This window comes from Perca flavescens, chromosome 13, assembly GCF_004354835.1.
Source record: "Perca flavescens isolate YP-PL-M2 chromosome 13, PFLA_1.0, whole genome shotgun sequence".
In the NCBI taxonomy this organism is placed as follows: Eukaryota; Metazoa; Chordata; class Actinopteri; order Perciformes; family Percidae; genus Perca; species Perca flavescens.
The window spans coordinates 14,100,618-14,118,240 of record NC_041343.1 but is presented as its reverse complement, the minus strand read 5'-3'; the positions used below and the strand labels follow the sequence as shown (position 1 = coordinate 14,118,240).

Genomic DNA, 17,623 nt, shown 5'->3' with positions numbered 1-17,623 from the left:
ACCAACGTTTCTAAATTCTGCATTAGATGTGGTTCTACTTTTACTGCACAATTTATAAAAGCGCCAAAACATTTGAAGCTGGAGGGAAGATACTCGATTGGTCTTCTATGTCCACCTCTTTACCGTATGACCCACTCACAGTAAGCAGGAAAAACAACAGCCAATCGCCTTTGTTTCTTGTGTAGGGCCCACCGTGAGTGGTTTGAGACCAGAGAAGATACACCAATAATCACTGACTTCCTGTCCCCTCTGACCTCTTGAGGCCAATCATACTTGACAATTTTCGTTCCAAAAGCCAATCCCGTTTTAGGGCGGGACAAAGCTGGGGGTTTATATCCAGGTTGTGTGAGGCTCTTTCTTCCAAACGTTTGCAAACCTACGATTGCAGTATTTTGTTGCGAAAGATAAACTCGACAACCAAAGATGTCTGGAAGAGGCAAAACCGGAGCAAAGGCCCGCGCCAAGGCCAAGACCCGCAGCTCCCGCGCCGGTCTGCAGTTCCCTGTGGGCCGTGTCCACCGTCTCCTCCGCAAGGGTAACTACGCTGAGAGAGTCGGCGCCGGAGCTCCCGTGTACCTGGCCGCTGTCCTAGAGTACCTCACCGCTGAGATCCTGGAGTTGGCTGGCAACGCCGCCAGAGACAACAAGAAGACCCGTATCATCCCTCGTCACCTCCAGCTGGCTGTGCGCAACGACGAGGAGCTGAACAAACTGCTTGGCGGTGTGACCATTGCCCAGGGCGGTGTCCTGCCCAACATCCAGGCCGTCCTGCTGCCCAAGAAGACCGGCCAATCTGCACCGAGTTCCGGCAAGGCGGGAAAGAAGGCCTCCTCTCAGTCTCAAGAGTATTAGCTAGCTTTCCTGGCTAATAACTTTTACCCCAAAGGCCCTTTTAAGGGCCACCCACTCCTCCTCGAAAGAGCAACGTTTCTTGTCTTTAAGTTCGCATTGTTATTTAATAAACTCTTGTTTCGTTAAAGTGGTTGATACCTTGTTTTTCAGTTGGGCTAACGTAACGTTACTGTTAGGCATTAGCTGACGTTACTTGCTAATGTGAAGACATTTTGCTAGCCTGTGTCAACGTTGTATCTAACGTTAGCTAACACGTTCACCTCAAACGTTCACCAGACCTTGATAGGCCATACCATTAGCGTGTGCTGGTATGTTTCGAACATTTGTATAGGGTATCTATGCACTAGTGCTAGCTACTCATTTAGCAGGTCATTTAACGTTACAGGTAATGGAAAAATGCTGACTAACATGCACTGCGGGTTCTTGTAACGTTATTAGAACACAAGAATCGACCATGTTGCGGTTCATCTGGTTCTTTCTAGCATGACAATGGAGTTTATTTGTAAATAATTACAAATCTATCAATCCACTATATGGCGTTAACATGTTGCAATTAAGTTCTTAACTAATTCCTGCTTCCCACACTGTCCAATTTATTAATTTATCTAAAACTCCCACAGTAATGTAACGTTATCGTCCCAACAATAAATCAAACCTTAAAGGACATAATGTATGTTCAGTTTCTGTTAAAACTGGTGATTTATGGTCATTTTGGAGGCTGTGGTGCAGTTATTTGTCCATCCCAGCTGAACTAAACATGAGAAACTAGAGGACCGTAATGTTGAATCAACACCCCTAAAATAATCTCAATAACATAGCCTTTTAGGATTTATTTCAGCACTTCACTGTATTAGTTGTGGTTGGTGTATATGGGATTATTTTGTGCCTTTAATTCCAAGAAACTGACAACTGTATCAATTGTTAAATATATATAAAAAAAACTTTAGATTTTAAGTGGTTTGAAACACTGTCTGTGTGATTGTATTCGTTAAAACCGTTGTCTTCAGGTGAAAGTGTCCTAAATAGTGTTTCTGCGTCTGTGTGGTTAAAGCTAAAGCCTGCACAACACTGTAACCGTTCTTTCAGCTGGAAGCACCAGGTGTTTCCTTGTCACATATAAAGAAAAACGACTGCAGCCAGTTTACAAGTATGTGCACAATGACATCTGTTTTAATATAGGCTATGTGGCTCTAGCAGCAGGCATACCATTGTGAATTAATTTAATCCTCAAATTTATAGGGTATGTAATAGAAGTTAAGCAGTAAATAATTCATTCAAGCAAGAGCTTTTCCAGCCTATAGAAGCATTACCAGTGCATCATATGAGTTATTTATTTTATAGTGTAGCCTATTAATGATTACCATTGATTATCTACTTTATAAAAACCTAACTGACTGTTAGCTCTCAATGTATAATGTGAATTAGTGTTGTAGAGAGGTTTAAGTTAAAGTATTTTGTCCAGTCTGAAAAGGATGTGGTCATTATACAAGTGTCAGTGCAAACCCTTAGCTGGCCAACTAAAACCTACACTGGAAGAAAAAAAAATTTCCACCATACAATGCTCCATGTCAACAACACACACTAGGTTTCAAAGAAAGTGATGGCTTCGGACACCTTGCCAGATACAAACGCATCCAATAGTTTCAAATGCAACTAATACAGTAGGCTAAATCTAATCAGATAACATGTCAGAACAACCAGGGTGGTGATAATGATGATGGTGGGAGTGCACTTCACTGACTTTGCCACCAGGGGTCAATTATGTCATTCCTGAAAATCTGGGTTATGCGTGACGTGGTGATTCCTATGTGTGTTTCCATTTAATAACAATTGAAGTCACCGCACATATTGTTCCAAAAGATATTCAACGCATGCACCCTCACCACAATACACAGAGAAGATTGATGTAAAAGTTCCCTGCTGGAAATGAAAGACATCACCAGTAACATTAAAATAGTAAATTATATCAAAAACTGTCTTGAGGAACCATCAGTCCTTCCAACAGTCATACTTAATAAGTATATGCGTGGGATTCATAAGAGACAGGGTTATTTTAATTTCATATGTGGTGGAGATTACTTGTTTTCCTACATCTCTTTCCTAACGTCACCTACAACCATTCTGCATGAGGGGAGCCTGCAGATATTTCTGTCTGCTTCAACTGTTTTATTCGTGGCAAAAGCAGCATAACACACCAAGATTGAACTGAGGCCAGAACAGGCTGAACCAATTACTCAGGCCTTGACAACATGTCTAACACCATCAGCCAGGCTAAAAATTCCAGCCTGTGAGGAAAAACTTCAATGTCCATTGGCCGACCTTAATAACTATAACTTCCTGATTGGCACTCTGTCAAAGGCTCTACATTTACCAGTGTTCTGTTTGTGACAAAGCAAAGCAAACACAGTGGCATTCAGTTTTTCCCAGTTTACCTCTGCTTTTTCTGTGGTTGTACAGTAGCCTATCTGTGTAAGTTTTAAAGGTTAGAGAAGCGAGCTTGTGACCAAGAGGTCATCGATTCAATCCTCAGACCGACAGGATAAAAAAATTTGGGTGGGGAAAGTGAAAGAGCAGTGCTTGTCCCTCCCTCAGAGCAGTGCTGGTCTCGACCTCATTACCACCACTGAGGTGCCCTTGGCCCTTAACCCCCAACCACTCCAGTGGAGCTGCTCAGTGGCCAGCAGATCAGACTATGGTTGTACTGGTTGTACTGGGCAGCTTCCAGGTATGAATGCGTAACTGTGTGAATGTGATCTGGGTGTTCCTGCAAAAAAGAGGCTTCCTCTCAGTGAACCTTCCCTGAATAAATAAAGGTAAAAAAAAAAAAATGTATGCATGAAGCAGAGATGTTAAGTCACAGAAATTGATTTGAGATAAATGTCTGTGAAATGTCACTTGTGCATCTCTCAAAGTGAAAACAAGAGCAATCTAATCCATCATCATGAGTTTGAAGTGACATCATCCTGAAACTTTTTCCATGTTTTGTTAACTACAGTTTGGTGGAATAATAAAGATGGAACAAAACAAAAAGTGATGGGAAATTAGGTATGCACTGGGTATAATCTGTACATCTGAGAAAATCTAGAAAACAAATCTGCCTTGTGGGAATCACAGAGCAAAGTTAGATTCAAATGAATGGGAAAAAGGAATGCTAAGTGGGGAGAGAAAAAGGGCTGGAAAGAGGGGAGGACCCGGCCGAAAGATGTATGTGGATGCACCGAATGTTTCAGTTTGAAACAGTCCCAACAGCAGTGAAGAACTGACAGTGTATTTCCATCCTCGAGGAGAGAACTGGGAGACCTTTTCTCATGAAGAGTTGGAAGATGCCTCCTCATGTCTGTTTTTAATCTTTGGACTGAATCATCCAACAGACAAAAAGATGTTCCTGGCCAGCTCTGGTAATTAGAAACAAAAATATTTGCTGAGCTATGTGTGATAATGGGGCAATTGTGGCAGTACACTCACGGGTTTCAGCCTAATATGACCCAGTTATTTCTCACCCTCTTGTGAGACAGTTAACATACATTCATCATCATTTTTGTTATCTTTTATTATTGACTTAGTGCAGACTTTTATGTGAGTATGTGAGATCTGACTGCCTTTGGGGCTGACGTGTCAAGTAATACTTTGGTGGAACTACAGGCAGATGAAGTATTTCCCCCGACAGGAGTGTGAGGTGCATGTGTGCCTGAGTGAGTATGTTTTTAACTTTAAAGTGCCAAAAACCATCTGATGTAATGCATTTCTGTGTGACAGAGTGAAACAGGTACTGTAATATACGGTGGCCGACAGGGGCAAACGCCCTGCAACTTCAGAAAACACATGCAAATAGACAAAACACAAGCAAATTAAGAAAACAACTTCATTAATTTGACAACACATGTGCAGCATTCAGCAAACGCGCTGCAAATACACACAACACAACCAAATATACAAACGCGCTGCAATTAAAAAACGATGCAAAAAGAAAAGCACACAAACCCCGAAAACAAATGCAACCAAAAAACGCTGCATCCAGATTCCACAACGGAAGTTCTCCAGACCTCTAGAGGGAACAGCTAATCAGCTGAATATATGACCCCTTTTCTGCCTTTTTATTAGAGTCGGGTATAGCTGCACAAAAGAGAACTCCTGTCTCATGCCCTTATTAATAACATAATATAATATATTAGTAATATACAGTCTATGCTCCCGTCTCAGCCGGGAGGCTGGTGCCGTGCTCGAGCTTCGACTTTTCAAAATAAAAGCTCGCGTTTGGTCGGCTCGTCTTCCTTCGGTGTTTTGGATGTTTTTGAACTAAACAGTACGGCAATCATGCTAATGAATACAATCACTTTTTCAGCAGATGTCTTACTTACAACACAATGGAGCAAGCAAAGCAGTTTTGTCTTTATGTGCAGGCTGGATTTATTCAGTTTGATAAATCCCACGGTAAATTGGCTGGTTAACTAAACAGGGAGGGATTATAAATAGTCTGTTTTTTGTATTTCAAGAGCGAATTGCTCCACAATATGAATAGAGATTGGTCACTTATGTTGTTGTATAATCACAATATTACACTTTTATTCGCATCGCGTTTATGTATTTGGTTGTGTTGTGTGTATTTGCATCGCGTTTGCTGAATGCTGCGCATGTGTTGTCAAATTAATGAAGTTGTTTTTCTTTTTGCATCGCTTCTTTTTTCGGGGTTTGCTTTTCTTTTTGCATCGTTTTTTAATTGCAGCGCGTTTGTATATTTGGTTGTGTTGTGTGTATTTGCAGCGCGTTTGCTGAATGCTGCACATGTGTTGTCAAATTAATGAAGTTGTTTTCTTAATTTGCTTGTGTTTTGTCTATTTGCATGTGTTTTCTGAAGTTGCAGGGCGTTTGCCCCTGTCGGCCACCGTAGTAAGACATACTTCATGATTATTACTTGTTTGCATGTAGGTGTGTACGCCCAAGGGGGTAAGCTTCGCTTCAGAACTCGAGCCATCATGGCGCCATTTTGTTGCTAACTGGCCATCACCTCCTGTTAGCATTCCGCTGACCGCCATTTTTTTTTTTTACGTCACTTGACTGCGAATAACTTTACATCTGAAGCGTTTAAAGACTCTATTTGTCCGTTGTTTAGTTCCAAAGAAACACGACAATATATAAAAGGCTTCATTACCTTGTACCTCACGTTATGGCTCCGTAGCAGACGTTTTTGTAAAAATAGGCTAACGATTGTGTCATAACCAAGTGACTTACTGTCGCATAGTAGAGGAATTACCGTATAGTACAGGAGAAGCTCGCAGGCAGTTTCGACTTACATGAGATGTTTAGGTTTAATTACTAATGTTAACTAGCATGTTAGTGATCAATAATTAGCCTGTGCCCATGTTATCTCCTTACATACACCTACAGTCTCCGTATCTGTAAGATTGGGAATGATTGAGATTTCTCTTGGCACAGCTACCAGAAGACTTACAACTTTCAGACACGTTGCTCACGTCACATTCTCTCAGTTGGAGGCTGCGCAGTAAAGCTGGCCATCACCGGAAAAGTGCTTCTAATAGCCTTCACTGGTCTCCGTCCAGAGCAACGGGGTCTATTGGTCCATTATATACTGTCTATGTGTACGCCTCACTCTTCTTATGTCTGTCTTGAACGGGTTGATAAGTTATGAGAGACAAGTGGAGAGATATAATAAAGGAATTATTACATCTGTTTGGTGGGACACTCAAAGGAAATGTTTTGGGTATATCATCAGCTTCCTGTTCTTTTTTTATCCGTTCTGGGTTAACTGGGGTTGTGCCTTATCATAGCACTTGGCTGCTAACGTGAGTTGGTACTTTCTGGACTGTGTGATGATTGTTGCAATATATGAGCATGTGATTGTTACAGTATATCAAGCAGAGCAAATCAGAATATTCAAATGGCAGTGTACACATTGTTAATTTGTGGCTAAATAATAATAATAGGTTTTGTTTTTTCTGACAATGTTGCAAAAATGAGACACCACAATGTTCTGCAACTATCTGGGTCTTTGCTGTAGATGAGGATAATCTGTATAACCCATCTGTGAATCAGTCGCTTTTCACATTCCCTCCTCAAGATGAGGGTCTTTCTTGCCTATCAATTTTAGCGGAAGAGGCAGGATCTGTGCACTTCTGACTGGGTTCGGGGCGAGGAGAAAGGGGAAAACTGTTTTACATCAGACTCCTACACATTCTTTAGCTGAATGAATCTGACTGGGTCCTGCTCAAGCATTTTGTACCTGACTGCACTTTCACATGCTTCCACCTGTCTGCTGTCATGTCCGGACATCCTGCAGCGATCTAAAGACATCTGCTCCACAAGTCAGGTTAGACAGTATAGAACAGTTTGTACCTATGGGTTAGGGTTACTACATACTGTACAATCCGAACCTCCCACCAGACACGCGATTCAAGAGCTGGAAGAAATCCTCACACCAGAAAAATGCACCCAAGCTGACGCTGCAGCTGGCAAATCTAATAGTGGTGAACTTGTATCAACCTCCCAAAGAACTCAAAACCTGTTTGAGAGCTGAGCTATCTCCTAGAGTCAGTTCAGGCTTACAACCAAGACCATGTACACAGGGGAACTAAAGTTGCATAAAGTCATAGTATATGCTAGGAATCAAGATCCCAAGGCAAACTGATATTAATATTGATCAAAAATCCATCTGGATATTCAAACCAATGTGTTTAAACGCCAAGGCAAAAATAATATTTTCGTAACATGGGTGAGTTCAGCTGATTGAAACAATACATCCCCCTTTTCATTCAAACTTAATTTGAAGCATTTGTGGGTTTTGTAGCTTCACTCAAAGAATAAAGTCATTCTTTCAAAACACAAGACTTGTTGCTATAAAAAGAAACATGTATGTATTTGCTGTAGCTGGAGTGAGGAATCTAACATTACATACGAAATCCCCAATTAAAAGGACATTCAGCAACTTTTCTTCCCCTCAGCTGTAACTTCCACATCATCACTGAGGGTGACTCAGAACATCCACCCTCTCTGCAGACTTTTGCTTCAAGTCCATCTGGTAACTTAGCTGCCTCTGTTTGTTTGTTTTTATTTTCCTTAGTGACTCATCATCTGCTTCATTTCCTCCGTCTCCTCTCTGGCCCCTGACCATGGGAAAAGCCTTGAGAGATCAATAGTGGAGTCTTTCTCCCACTCTCTCTCTGTCTTAGGCCAAATCGTTCCGGTGGGACATTTGAAAAGATGGCTCACATGTGTTCGCTCGCTTCCTGTGGAACATAGTATTTCTCTATCCCATCATCATTGATGTATCAAGCACAGTGGACACATTATAATCCACCATGCTTAGTCATATTATCATAAACTGTTATTCAACAGTTTTCCAGAGTGGAAATTACCCGCTCTACAGTCTGTTACATCAGTGGCACAGAGCTCAGAGCAGGAAGTCAGGGGACACAATCTCTTTTCCATCTCCTCCTACACCACGTTGTATTTCCTTTCTGGATCAGACTCTTAACGCCTGCTTTACCGATAGAAAATACTGAGGAGACACACGCCATTGAAGAGGTTTGGTCTCCAGCCTCCTCCGATCATCTGGTGCTGACCATCTGATCTTTCAATCAATGTAAATCCTGTAGGAGTGAATACATCTCAGGAACTTTCAGAGGAGGATATGAACCCCAACGCCTGGGGTGTTTTGAAATTGAAGGTCTTTACTCATCTGCCAAAAAAACAAAAAGAAAGTCAATAAAAAAAAAGTTCTTCCGTGAGATGTAATAGTACATTTTAGAGGGCAGTACCGATGACGGGTCCCCCTCTGTAACTCTGCACCGGGATAGGGAGGAGAAGGGGTTGGGAGGAGGGAAATAGCAGTGAGTGAATGAAGAAGGCTAGGAGCAAGACATAAACAATCATGTGGACACTGCTCTATGGATTAATACACTTCAGACATGGATCTAGCTGTTGTCTGGACTCTGTAAGACTAGAGAAATGGTAAGAGCTGAATGCCTGTCAGTAAAGTAAGTAAACTGTTGTCTGTGTTTGCAGCACTGTTGTGTTTGTAAATTGCTGCCTGCATATTTTTATCTCGTCCATTATAAAATAACACTCTATCATTTTATTCATCATTTCAAATGTCAAATGTTCCTCTTTTGTCAGTGTTCACTCTCAGCAGAAAACATTTCTCCTTAAAAGTAGCAGCCCAGACTGTGTGGCTGTGGCTGGCGGTGTCTATTTTCAGAAGCTCATGGCAACTCTGAAGGGCATAACTGCCCCCATAATCACAGGTTACAGTGGAAGGCCCTGCATTTGCAAGCACTAAAACTATTCTCTGGCCTGGGTGTGTTCGTTAAATCACTGCGGCTTATGGGAGCAGGAGCATATGTGTGCATGTACACATGTGTGTGTGTGTGTGTGTGTGTGTGTGTGTGTCTGTGAGCCAGACAGCCAGAGACACATTACCCTGCCCACTCTCCTGTCCTGTGTCTGACTGCGTGGCTCAAGGAGGGCCATTGTTGACAGCCAGTGGGCTGACAGCAGAGGCGTGAGGGGTCTAGTGTCAGCGGCCAACAGAGGGGACGGTCTGTTCTCCGTGTCACTGGGTCCTCTGAGACTCACACACTGGACGTGATTGTCAGATATGTGTGGTTTCACGCGGCGGCTTTGTCTGGAGTGACATCAGACGCAGATAGAACGCCCTGTTGTCTCAGCTGGAGCTAAACTTGGAGCACAGCAGCTGTGGATGGTTTTGGGCTATTTTTTTTTCCTCAAGAATTTGAATTGATCAGGGACGTCAGCATGGAGCGACAAAGAGCTCAAGAATTTGTCTATGATGCAACAGTCGTGTGCTAATGGGTTGATGTGGTCACTTCCTGACATACAGACAGGAAAAAAGCTGAATAAATGAGTTATTGAATGGTTTGATGACTACGAAAATGATGTGAATCATATACTATTGCCTTCAAAGCCACCATATTTCAACCCAGTTGAATAGATTTAGGACTGACAGACTGACAGCTCTCTTAACCACCACCATCAAAGCACCAAACGAGGGAATATCTTTTAGAAAGCTGTTTCAGAGACTTTATGTGATTAACCATTGAAGCTGTTTTAAGAGGCTCGAGGAGGCCCAACACTTTACTTTCCCATCCATGTGTTTGTCATATCTGTAGATTGCCAGATCATTTAAGTCAAGAGACTTTCTTTGGCATGTCCATGTCACCAGTCAAACATGATATACAGTCATTTAAGTTTGGTTATGGTAAACAAAACAGACGCTAGACAGTAGACAGTTGTGTCTGTATCAGTTTGGCTTGCTGAGCTGATACTAAATTGCTGCCAGGATGAGCAACCCATGTGGGTGATAGTGAAAGACGGGGATACCAGCTTTTAGCGCAAAAATATGGTGAGTCATGTGGGCTGCTTATGTGTCTGTGTGTGATTGTTTGAGGTCTGTCTGGTTCTGTTTCCCTCTCGTCTGATGTGCGTGTGATGATCAGACAGCTGGATCTAATCTGCAGCATCTGTCTACAAACATGGAGCTTGTTTGCGTTTGTAAGAGTTGTATATGAGTCACAGTGACTCTTCATGCTCACAGGAAGCAGTGATCTGACCCCCTGATGTGCAAGTGACCTGCAAGGCTCATTCATACCTTCTGCTACATGTCAAAAGTGCAAATATGATGATGCCTACATAATAACAGTCTGTTGTCAAATGTGTCAAAAAGTAATCTTTCTTAGATCGAGGCATAAATCAACGGCAGTTTTCTTGATGGATCTTTCGTCTGGCTAGTTCTGGTGAAACAATTGCCCAGTATAATGGTTTGGTCACATGGGCTTATAAGTGGGGCAGCAGGTTTCTAAGGGAAGCACTGTTCTCATTGTAGTACAACTGTAGTAGCAGTATTCCCAGCGCTCCCATTCATGCCCTGCTCTCCCTCTCGCTCTCTCTCTCTGTGTATGTGTGCGTTTGCTTCAGGATCTTCATGTGTCAGATAATTCTGACAGTCCAGACGAGATGGAGCGCGTGAGCAGGAATAAAGTGGAACATGGGAGACAGACTCACCAGGTCTTACAGGTGAGTCATTTCTTACCAATTACAGCTACTACAACTGGGGGGCTCAATGAGAAACAGACTTTATTATGGTTATGTACATGTTGCGAGTCAGCTTGTTACTCAATATAACTGAGTAGTGAAGGATTTGTGTAGAATTTAAGATTGTTTCAAGGATTTAAAAGTGAGATCATAGCAATAAATCAGCTTCAAATCAAATAACAAATAAATCTGCCAATCAGTGCTCATGGTAAGAATAGGCATGTCCACCTTTGTACAGTACATGTTAATTCTACTACTTTTAAATGTAAAAACCTGGACATTTCTATGCTCTGTCTCTCTGATATGGACTCTAATTATTCCCCTTTCTATTTCAATTCAATTCAATTTTATTTATAGTATCAAATCATAACAAAAGTTATCTCGAGACACTTTACAGATAGAGTAGGTCTAGACCACACTCTATAAATTCCAAAAGCCCAACAATTACAGTAATTCCCTCAAGAGCAAGCATTAGCAGTGGCTATTGCGACAGTGGCAAGAAAAAACTCCCTTTCTATATTCCTATTTATTTCTAACAAGTAGTTGAAGTAAGGGACTTTAATCATATCATGTTCAGTCTTCCAATTGCGGACCGACATTTGGGTTATACATGAGGCTCATACAAGGTGGGAGGCTTTATCCTATTGAATTGTAAAAAAGAGACAGATTTTAGGATGAGACCCTGTAGTACAGTTTGAATCAAGTACATATACTGGAGAGCTTATTTGAGCATTTTAATAGCTATTCTTTGCTGTTCATACATGTGGTTTAATGATTCAGTACAAAACTGATGCCCACTTCACTGAGTTTTAAGACGTGAAAAATCAATATGTTGTGTGAAGAAAGTAACTTATATAATCTCAGGATCATAGAATAAGGTTTTTCCATTGGTTTTGTGTTGACAGAGCACTCCTTTAGACCTGATTGAGACAGGCAAGTCCCTGAAAGTCCAGGCAGAGCGCCCCCACCTGGTTAGTTTGGGAAGTGGACGCTTGAGCACAGCCATCACCTTGCTACCACTGCTGGAAGGTGAGCGTGTGTCTGTGTATGGTTTGGAGTGTATGTTCATGTGTTGTATGGGATTGGTGGGTTAAAACAGTGTTGTAAATGGAAACTAGTACCAATTAATTTAAAATGATATATTTTAATAAAAAGTAAAGCACTACTTATTTTATAGATAATCTTCATGTCCTTGTTGAATGGGACATCTGAAACCTCATTAACAGCTTGTTACATATGCAGTCCTGCCTCATCATGCTGCACCATTACCCTGTTAAGGTGAAGACAACTGTAAGAGCAGCTAAAAGGGGAGCTCAACATGTTTTTAACCTACATGGTAAACTACGGTCTGTATAAGCCCAGACATCTGTGTACTGACTACACTATAATCTGTGTTAGTGTTAGCGTACAGATGCTTCCATAAGCACATTATTCAAAATAAGTTACTTGTTCTTTAACAAGTAAGCAGCAGAACTTGTCATGAGTGATGAGTTGACAAAAACCGATGACACTTTACCTTTTAACCATCTTGTTGTTACTCATACTGCACCACAGTTGCAATTACACCCTTGTTTGGGATGTTCTTGTACCATTTTTCTTGCACTAAGCATAGACACCACAAAGGAAGAGAGAGAGAGAGAGAGAGAAGAGACTGTATCACCCCAGAGAAAAGCTTTCTGGGATATTCTTTTTGCGGCATCTCTGTGCTCTCACTTAAGAACAAATAGTGTTTCAGCAGACAGCAACATAAAGACAGCTGATAATCAAATTACAACACAGAAGATAATAGATGGTTATATTTATTCCCCTCTGACAAGATGCCTTTCATCTGGCAGGCTAAGCACACCTCTTGGGACTAACACCTGTTTTTCAACATTCAATCACTCCATTTGTGGCCCAAGTGGCCTTGACCCCTAAAATGACACCCGTACTTCAAAATGCAACCTAAGAATACTTCACAGAAGTATTCACAGGTCCACATGGATCTCCTGTAACTGACGCTGAGAAAATGTTTTCTCTTGTTGCAGGGAGAACCACGCTGGGCAGTGAGGGGACAGATATCCCTCTGCAGGGCCATGGCATCGCAGCTCAGCACTGCTACATTGAAAACCAAGCAGGCAGCATCACCTTGTACCCATGTGGAAACCAGTGCTCTGTAGATGGCCTTCCCATCACCAAACCCTATCGCCTGACACAAGGTAGCACTGTCACAGCTTTAGTGACTGCCGTAATATGATTGTTGGTGTTAAAGCTGTTTTAAAGCTTACTGTATGTAGCTTATACATAATACTTGCCTTAAAAAACAAACAAACACCACCACTTTGGTTCAGACAGAAATATTTCAACAAGGGTTTGATGGATTGCCATGACATTTTGTATAGCTTACACATTCATGATGCCAAGAGGAGGAATCCTAATGACTTTGGTGAACCCCTGATCTTTCGTCTAGCACCATTAGCAGGTCAAAATGTTCACCTTTCCAGTGAAATATCTCAACATCTACGAGATGGATTGGTGCAAAATTTGGTAAAGATATTCATGGTCCCCAGTGGATGATTCCTTAGGACGTTGGCGCTCCTCTGATATTTCCTATTGTGCTACCAGGAGGTTGAAATTTGTAGTTTTAACTGAAATGTCTCAAAAACTATTGAATAGATTGCCATGAAATGTGTTCCTTCTCAGGATGAATTGTAATACGTTTGGTGACCCCTTAACATTTAATCGAGCGTAAGGTCAAAATTTAAATTTGTCCACTACTTTGGTTTATGGCTAAATTGCTGTAATATGACATGCCACATGTTACCATGCTAACACGCTAAGCTAAAATGCGGATAGTAAACATTACACCTGCTAAACATCAGCATTTTAGCATTGAGCATGTTAGCATTTAGCTCAAAGTACTGATGTGTACTGATCAGCCGCTAGCATGACTCTCGTTTAACTCCCTCGTATTGGTGAAATCACACTAATGTACAGTCAGATGACTTATTGCATGCAATTGCATTACAGTACATACTCATACATAAACTAGGTTCTGTTGAGTATTAAATACACTAAAGGAAAAGTGGACACAGCACTTGTCTAACTTCACAACAACAAAACAGTCCCACGTCCTTCCAGTAATATGCATACCTGCCATAAAAAAGGCATAACAGTCCCGCCCCCCTCAGTCCCCTTTCCATGGGATCCAAGCCAACAGCTACACCAGAATGTCATTTGAAGCCGGGTGATCAGCCAGTGTGTGTGTGGAGGCAGCAGCTGCTGAGCAAGAATTCTTCAGGCTTTGCTTCATTCAAAGAACTGTCATGTGGGCTGACTAAAACAACCCGGGAATGGAGGAAATGGCTCCATTTATATCATAAGGAACAATGGTGCAGCCATATGGACCTTTGACTTCACTTTGAAGAATGAAATAAATGTTAAACTTTCTGTGGAATATCCAGAACTGGAAACAAAACTTCTGGGCGTATACCAGGCGTTCTTGAGAGCCACTGGAAATGCAGGGAAATGAGAAGGAGTTGATTTCACTTACTGGTTAATTACACGTGAGTTAAACTAGACAATTTATTTAAGTCAAGTAAACAGTCAATACACTATTGACCAAATTCTGTAGTTGACTACAGGACAAATGAACAACAATAGTAGATATTTTGAGCTCTTTGCCATGACTGTGTCACACTTTAGGATTCCTGTTTTTTTTTTTTCTTCTCATGCTGTACTACCACTTGCTTTCACTCTTTGATCTACTTGTTTTATCACATGCCAAGCTGAAATGTGGTTTTATTTAATATTTATTTTATTTTATAAAATGTATATCCTTTATGGGTGGTATCAACCAGTCAGTAAAATCTTTTGTAGCAATGTAGTTATGGTGGGGTTTTTACTTTTCCTATATGAAGATGTGAACTAACTCATCACTGACAGGTTTCTACCTACACGGTCTTCTCTCCTGGTAGGGTGCATGCTGTGTTTTGGTCAGTCGGTCTTTTTCCGCTTCAACCATCCAGAGGAAGCCCTGCGGATGAAGAGCATGCTACCTGGAGGGAGCCAAGGACTTAGTACCACAAGAACTCATCCTACAGGTAAATACCCTGCTTGTGTAATTTTACAACACCTAGGGCCAGATTGTGTTCATGCTTAGAGCATGCAGTTAGTAATAATAACTAATCACCAGGGACCCAGAAATAAGCTGGTGTGTATGAAGGTTGTACAGTTTCCTCAGTAGCTATTCTGGGCAGAGCAAATGTTTTGGGCTAATAGATACTATAGTCACATTTGGGTTTAGGGCTTACATCCTAACAAATGGTTACTGAGATAGCATACAGTAAGCAGTAGGTTGGGTTTGTTTTATTCTACTCAAATTTGATACCAATTTGAACAGCTCTTGGTTTTCCTATCTCCAGCACAGTTGGTTTTGGTGTCACACTGAAACATTGGTCATTATTCTTGACAGAGTGCAGAAATAGCTTGTTCAGGGCTAATTATCTGTGGCCTACATTGTGATCTAGTTCATTTAAATCTGTGTGTTTTCGCTCAAGGTGTGACCCCATTGTGACAAAGGATTGTTGTAACCTTTCTTTTTACACTTACATTCAGATCATGTTATATTGTCCTGGCCCATTAATAGCTTTGACTGTTGCCTCATGCTGTCGATGATATTTAGAATCCATTCTCCTCTGACCTTATTGGCTTGGCCTGAACTGTACAGTAAGGGCCACCACACCCTGCCCAGTGTGTATGGCCTACTCTTTCCTGACCAGGCCCTGATTTCATCTGCTCTGAATGAGGTACACCGCTGCAGCGGTTATGTTTAGCAGCTCCAGATCCCTGTAGGATTACAACACAACTGAGGAGCACAGCATCCCAAATGCTGGGTTTGGTTCCTACAGGAGAGTATGTTATCACTATTAAAAGTGGGCCACCGGGACACTTTGTGTGTTCAGGCATGTGTATTTGTCCTTTTAAGGACTACACAGGACAGATCCCTCCCACTGTGTTTGTTTATGTATGTTTTTGCAAGTGTCCTCTTCCTTTATTCAGCAGGAATGCTCACGCACAACTGTTTCTGTCTCCCTTCACAGACTCTCACAGTGTCCTGAATGGGAACCATCAGTCTTTTTCGAGCAACGGCGACTCCAAAATCAACAACATAGCAAAGAACTTCCAGGACTCTTTGGTGTTGAAGGTTGGATCTGGTAAACAGCCTATTCATCAGCCCTCTCCTCCAAACATGCTCAATGGGAGAAACAGCTCCATGACAGAGGACTCCATTTATGAAAACAGCAGCAGCTTTCTGGGCCAGAAACTCGGCAGCAAAACCCCTCCAGTACCTGCGCGGTCTACTCATACCGAACACTCTCCTGTCCCCCATCCACGGACCTCAGTGTCTGTGGCCTCAAGCGGTACCACTGGTGGTCAAAGGGCCCAGGAGAGCCCAAAGCTTCGTAGGAACGTAAGAGCAGATGCCACGTCAGGACAGGAAAAATCTAACCTTAGTCACAAACCATGCCCTGTCAAATTTTCCCCAACAACTCCATCCAGCCCTCGAGTAAGAGGTTCTTCCCTACAGAAGAGATCCCCCAGTCCTATGCGAGAGCAGCACCTCTCTCATGTAGAAGCCCCTCAAAGGCTCAGGACTCCAGAGCCGATTGGGGCCACCAGCCTGAGAGAACATCCTCCTCTCAGCCCTTACATGTCCCGCAGAGGGACTCCAGGATCGCAGGGCTCGTCTTCCTCCCTTGCCTCACAGGGCTTCACCGTCAAACCCAGCCCAGAGGGGTCCCAGGGCCAACTCAGACTCACAACTACTTCAAAAGCAGAAGCCATAAGGGCATTGTATGCCCAGGGTCCATCACCACTCTCTGGGCTGGAGAAGGAGCCTGGAGGCAGGCAGTTGAGGGCCGGCCCAGGAAGTGGCATAATGTCGGGCCTGGGTTCTCGGTCTGGTTCATCTCCTCTTGCTAGCCCTCATAGGACAAGAAAGACCTCATGCATGACCATGGCAGGATCCTCCAGCAAGGAGCAGAGTCTTATAAAACCATATACCAGAGAACGCAAAAACAGCATCTCTGAGATCAATGACAATGAGGACGAGTTGCTGGAATACCACCGCTGGCAGAGAGAGGAGAGGCTGCGTGAGCAGGAAATGGAGAAACTGGTAAGTGATCAACACTTATGACTTCACTGTAGATATACGAGTATACACTAGGGCTGGGCGATATGGAGAAAATCAAATATCACGATATTTTTGACCAAATACCTCGATATCAATACAGCAACTATATTGTAGTGTTGACTTTTGGTGCTTTCACAAAATATTTACACAATGAGATTTTTGATAAATAATCATCAGTAATGTGGATATAATGACTAAGTGGCTAAAGGTAAATAATAGCACAGTTACAACAGTCCGGTATGTTCAGAAAATGACATCACTTTACTGTAATGCAGCCTTTAAAACCAGGAAAAGACAACACTTGTGTCATATTATGATATTACGATATCCAAAATCTAAGACGATATCTAGTCTCATATCATGATATCAATATAATATTGATATATTGCCCAGCTCTAGTACAATAACTTTACCTTGATAGGTTTAGTCCAAATCTGGATGCTGATGTGGACTTCACTCAGGAAGTCATAAAGAAAACATATGTGGCTCTGGTTTGTCCTTTTTGACTGGTTTGATTATTCTATATCCTGT

At 42.1% G+C, this 17,623-nt stretch overlaps 2 protein-coding genes across 10 annotated transcripts in view; both read left to right on the top strand.

The window, feature by feature from the left end:
* The first annotated feature begins 316 nt into the window (after positions 1-316).
* Positions 317-979, top strand: h2ax (H2A.X variant histone). The gene has a single exon (XM_028596303.1). The coding sequence runs from the start codon at positions 424-426 to the stop codon at positions 850-852; it is 429 nt and encodes a 142-aa protein (XP_028452104.1). The 5' UTR covers positions 317-423; the 3' UTR covers positions 853-979.
* A 3,121-nt stretch (positions 980-4,100) lies between these two features.
* phldb1a (pleckstrin homology-like domain, family B, member 1a) overlaps positions 4,101-17,623 on the top strand; it is a 30,786-nt gene continuing 17,263 nt past the window's right edge. For 7 of the 9 annotated variants that reach the window (XM_028596298.1, XM_028596302.1, XM_028596301.1 and 4 more), the window contains exons 1-6: positions 8,327-8,843; positions 10,801-10,899; positions 11,823-11,946; positions 12,945-13,115; positions 14,874-14,999; positions 15,999-17,074. In XM_028596298.1, coding sequence (XP_028452099.1) covers positions 8,829-8,843; positions 10,801-10,899; positions 11,823-11,946; positions 12,945-13,115; positions 14,874-14,999; positions 15,999-17,074 — 1,611 coding nt within the window. In that variant the 5' untranslated portion in view covers positions 8,327-8,828. Of the gene's footprint in view, positions 4,251-8,326; positions 8,844-10,800; positions 10,900-11,822; positions 11,947-12,944; positions 13,116-14,873; positions 15,000-15,998; positions 17,075-17,623 lie in introns of those variants that run through there. The other 2 variants (XM_028596296.1, XM_028596295.1) reach the window with 2 other exon arrangements.

Coding starts and splice junctions, on each gene's coding strand:
- h2ax (XM_028596303.1), top strand. CDS start 424: ATGTCTGGAAGAGGCAAAACCGGAGCAAAGGCCCGCGCCAAGGCCAAG.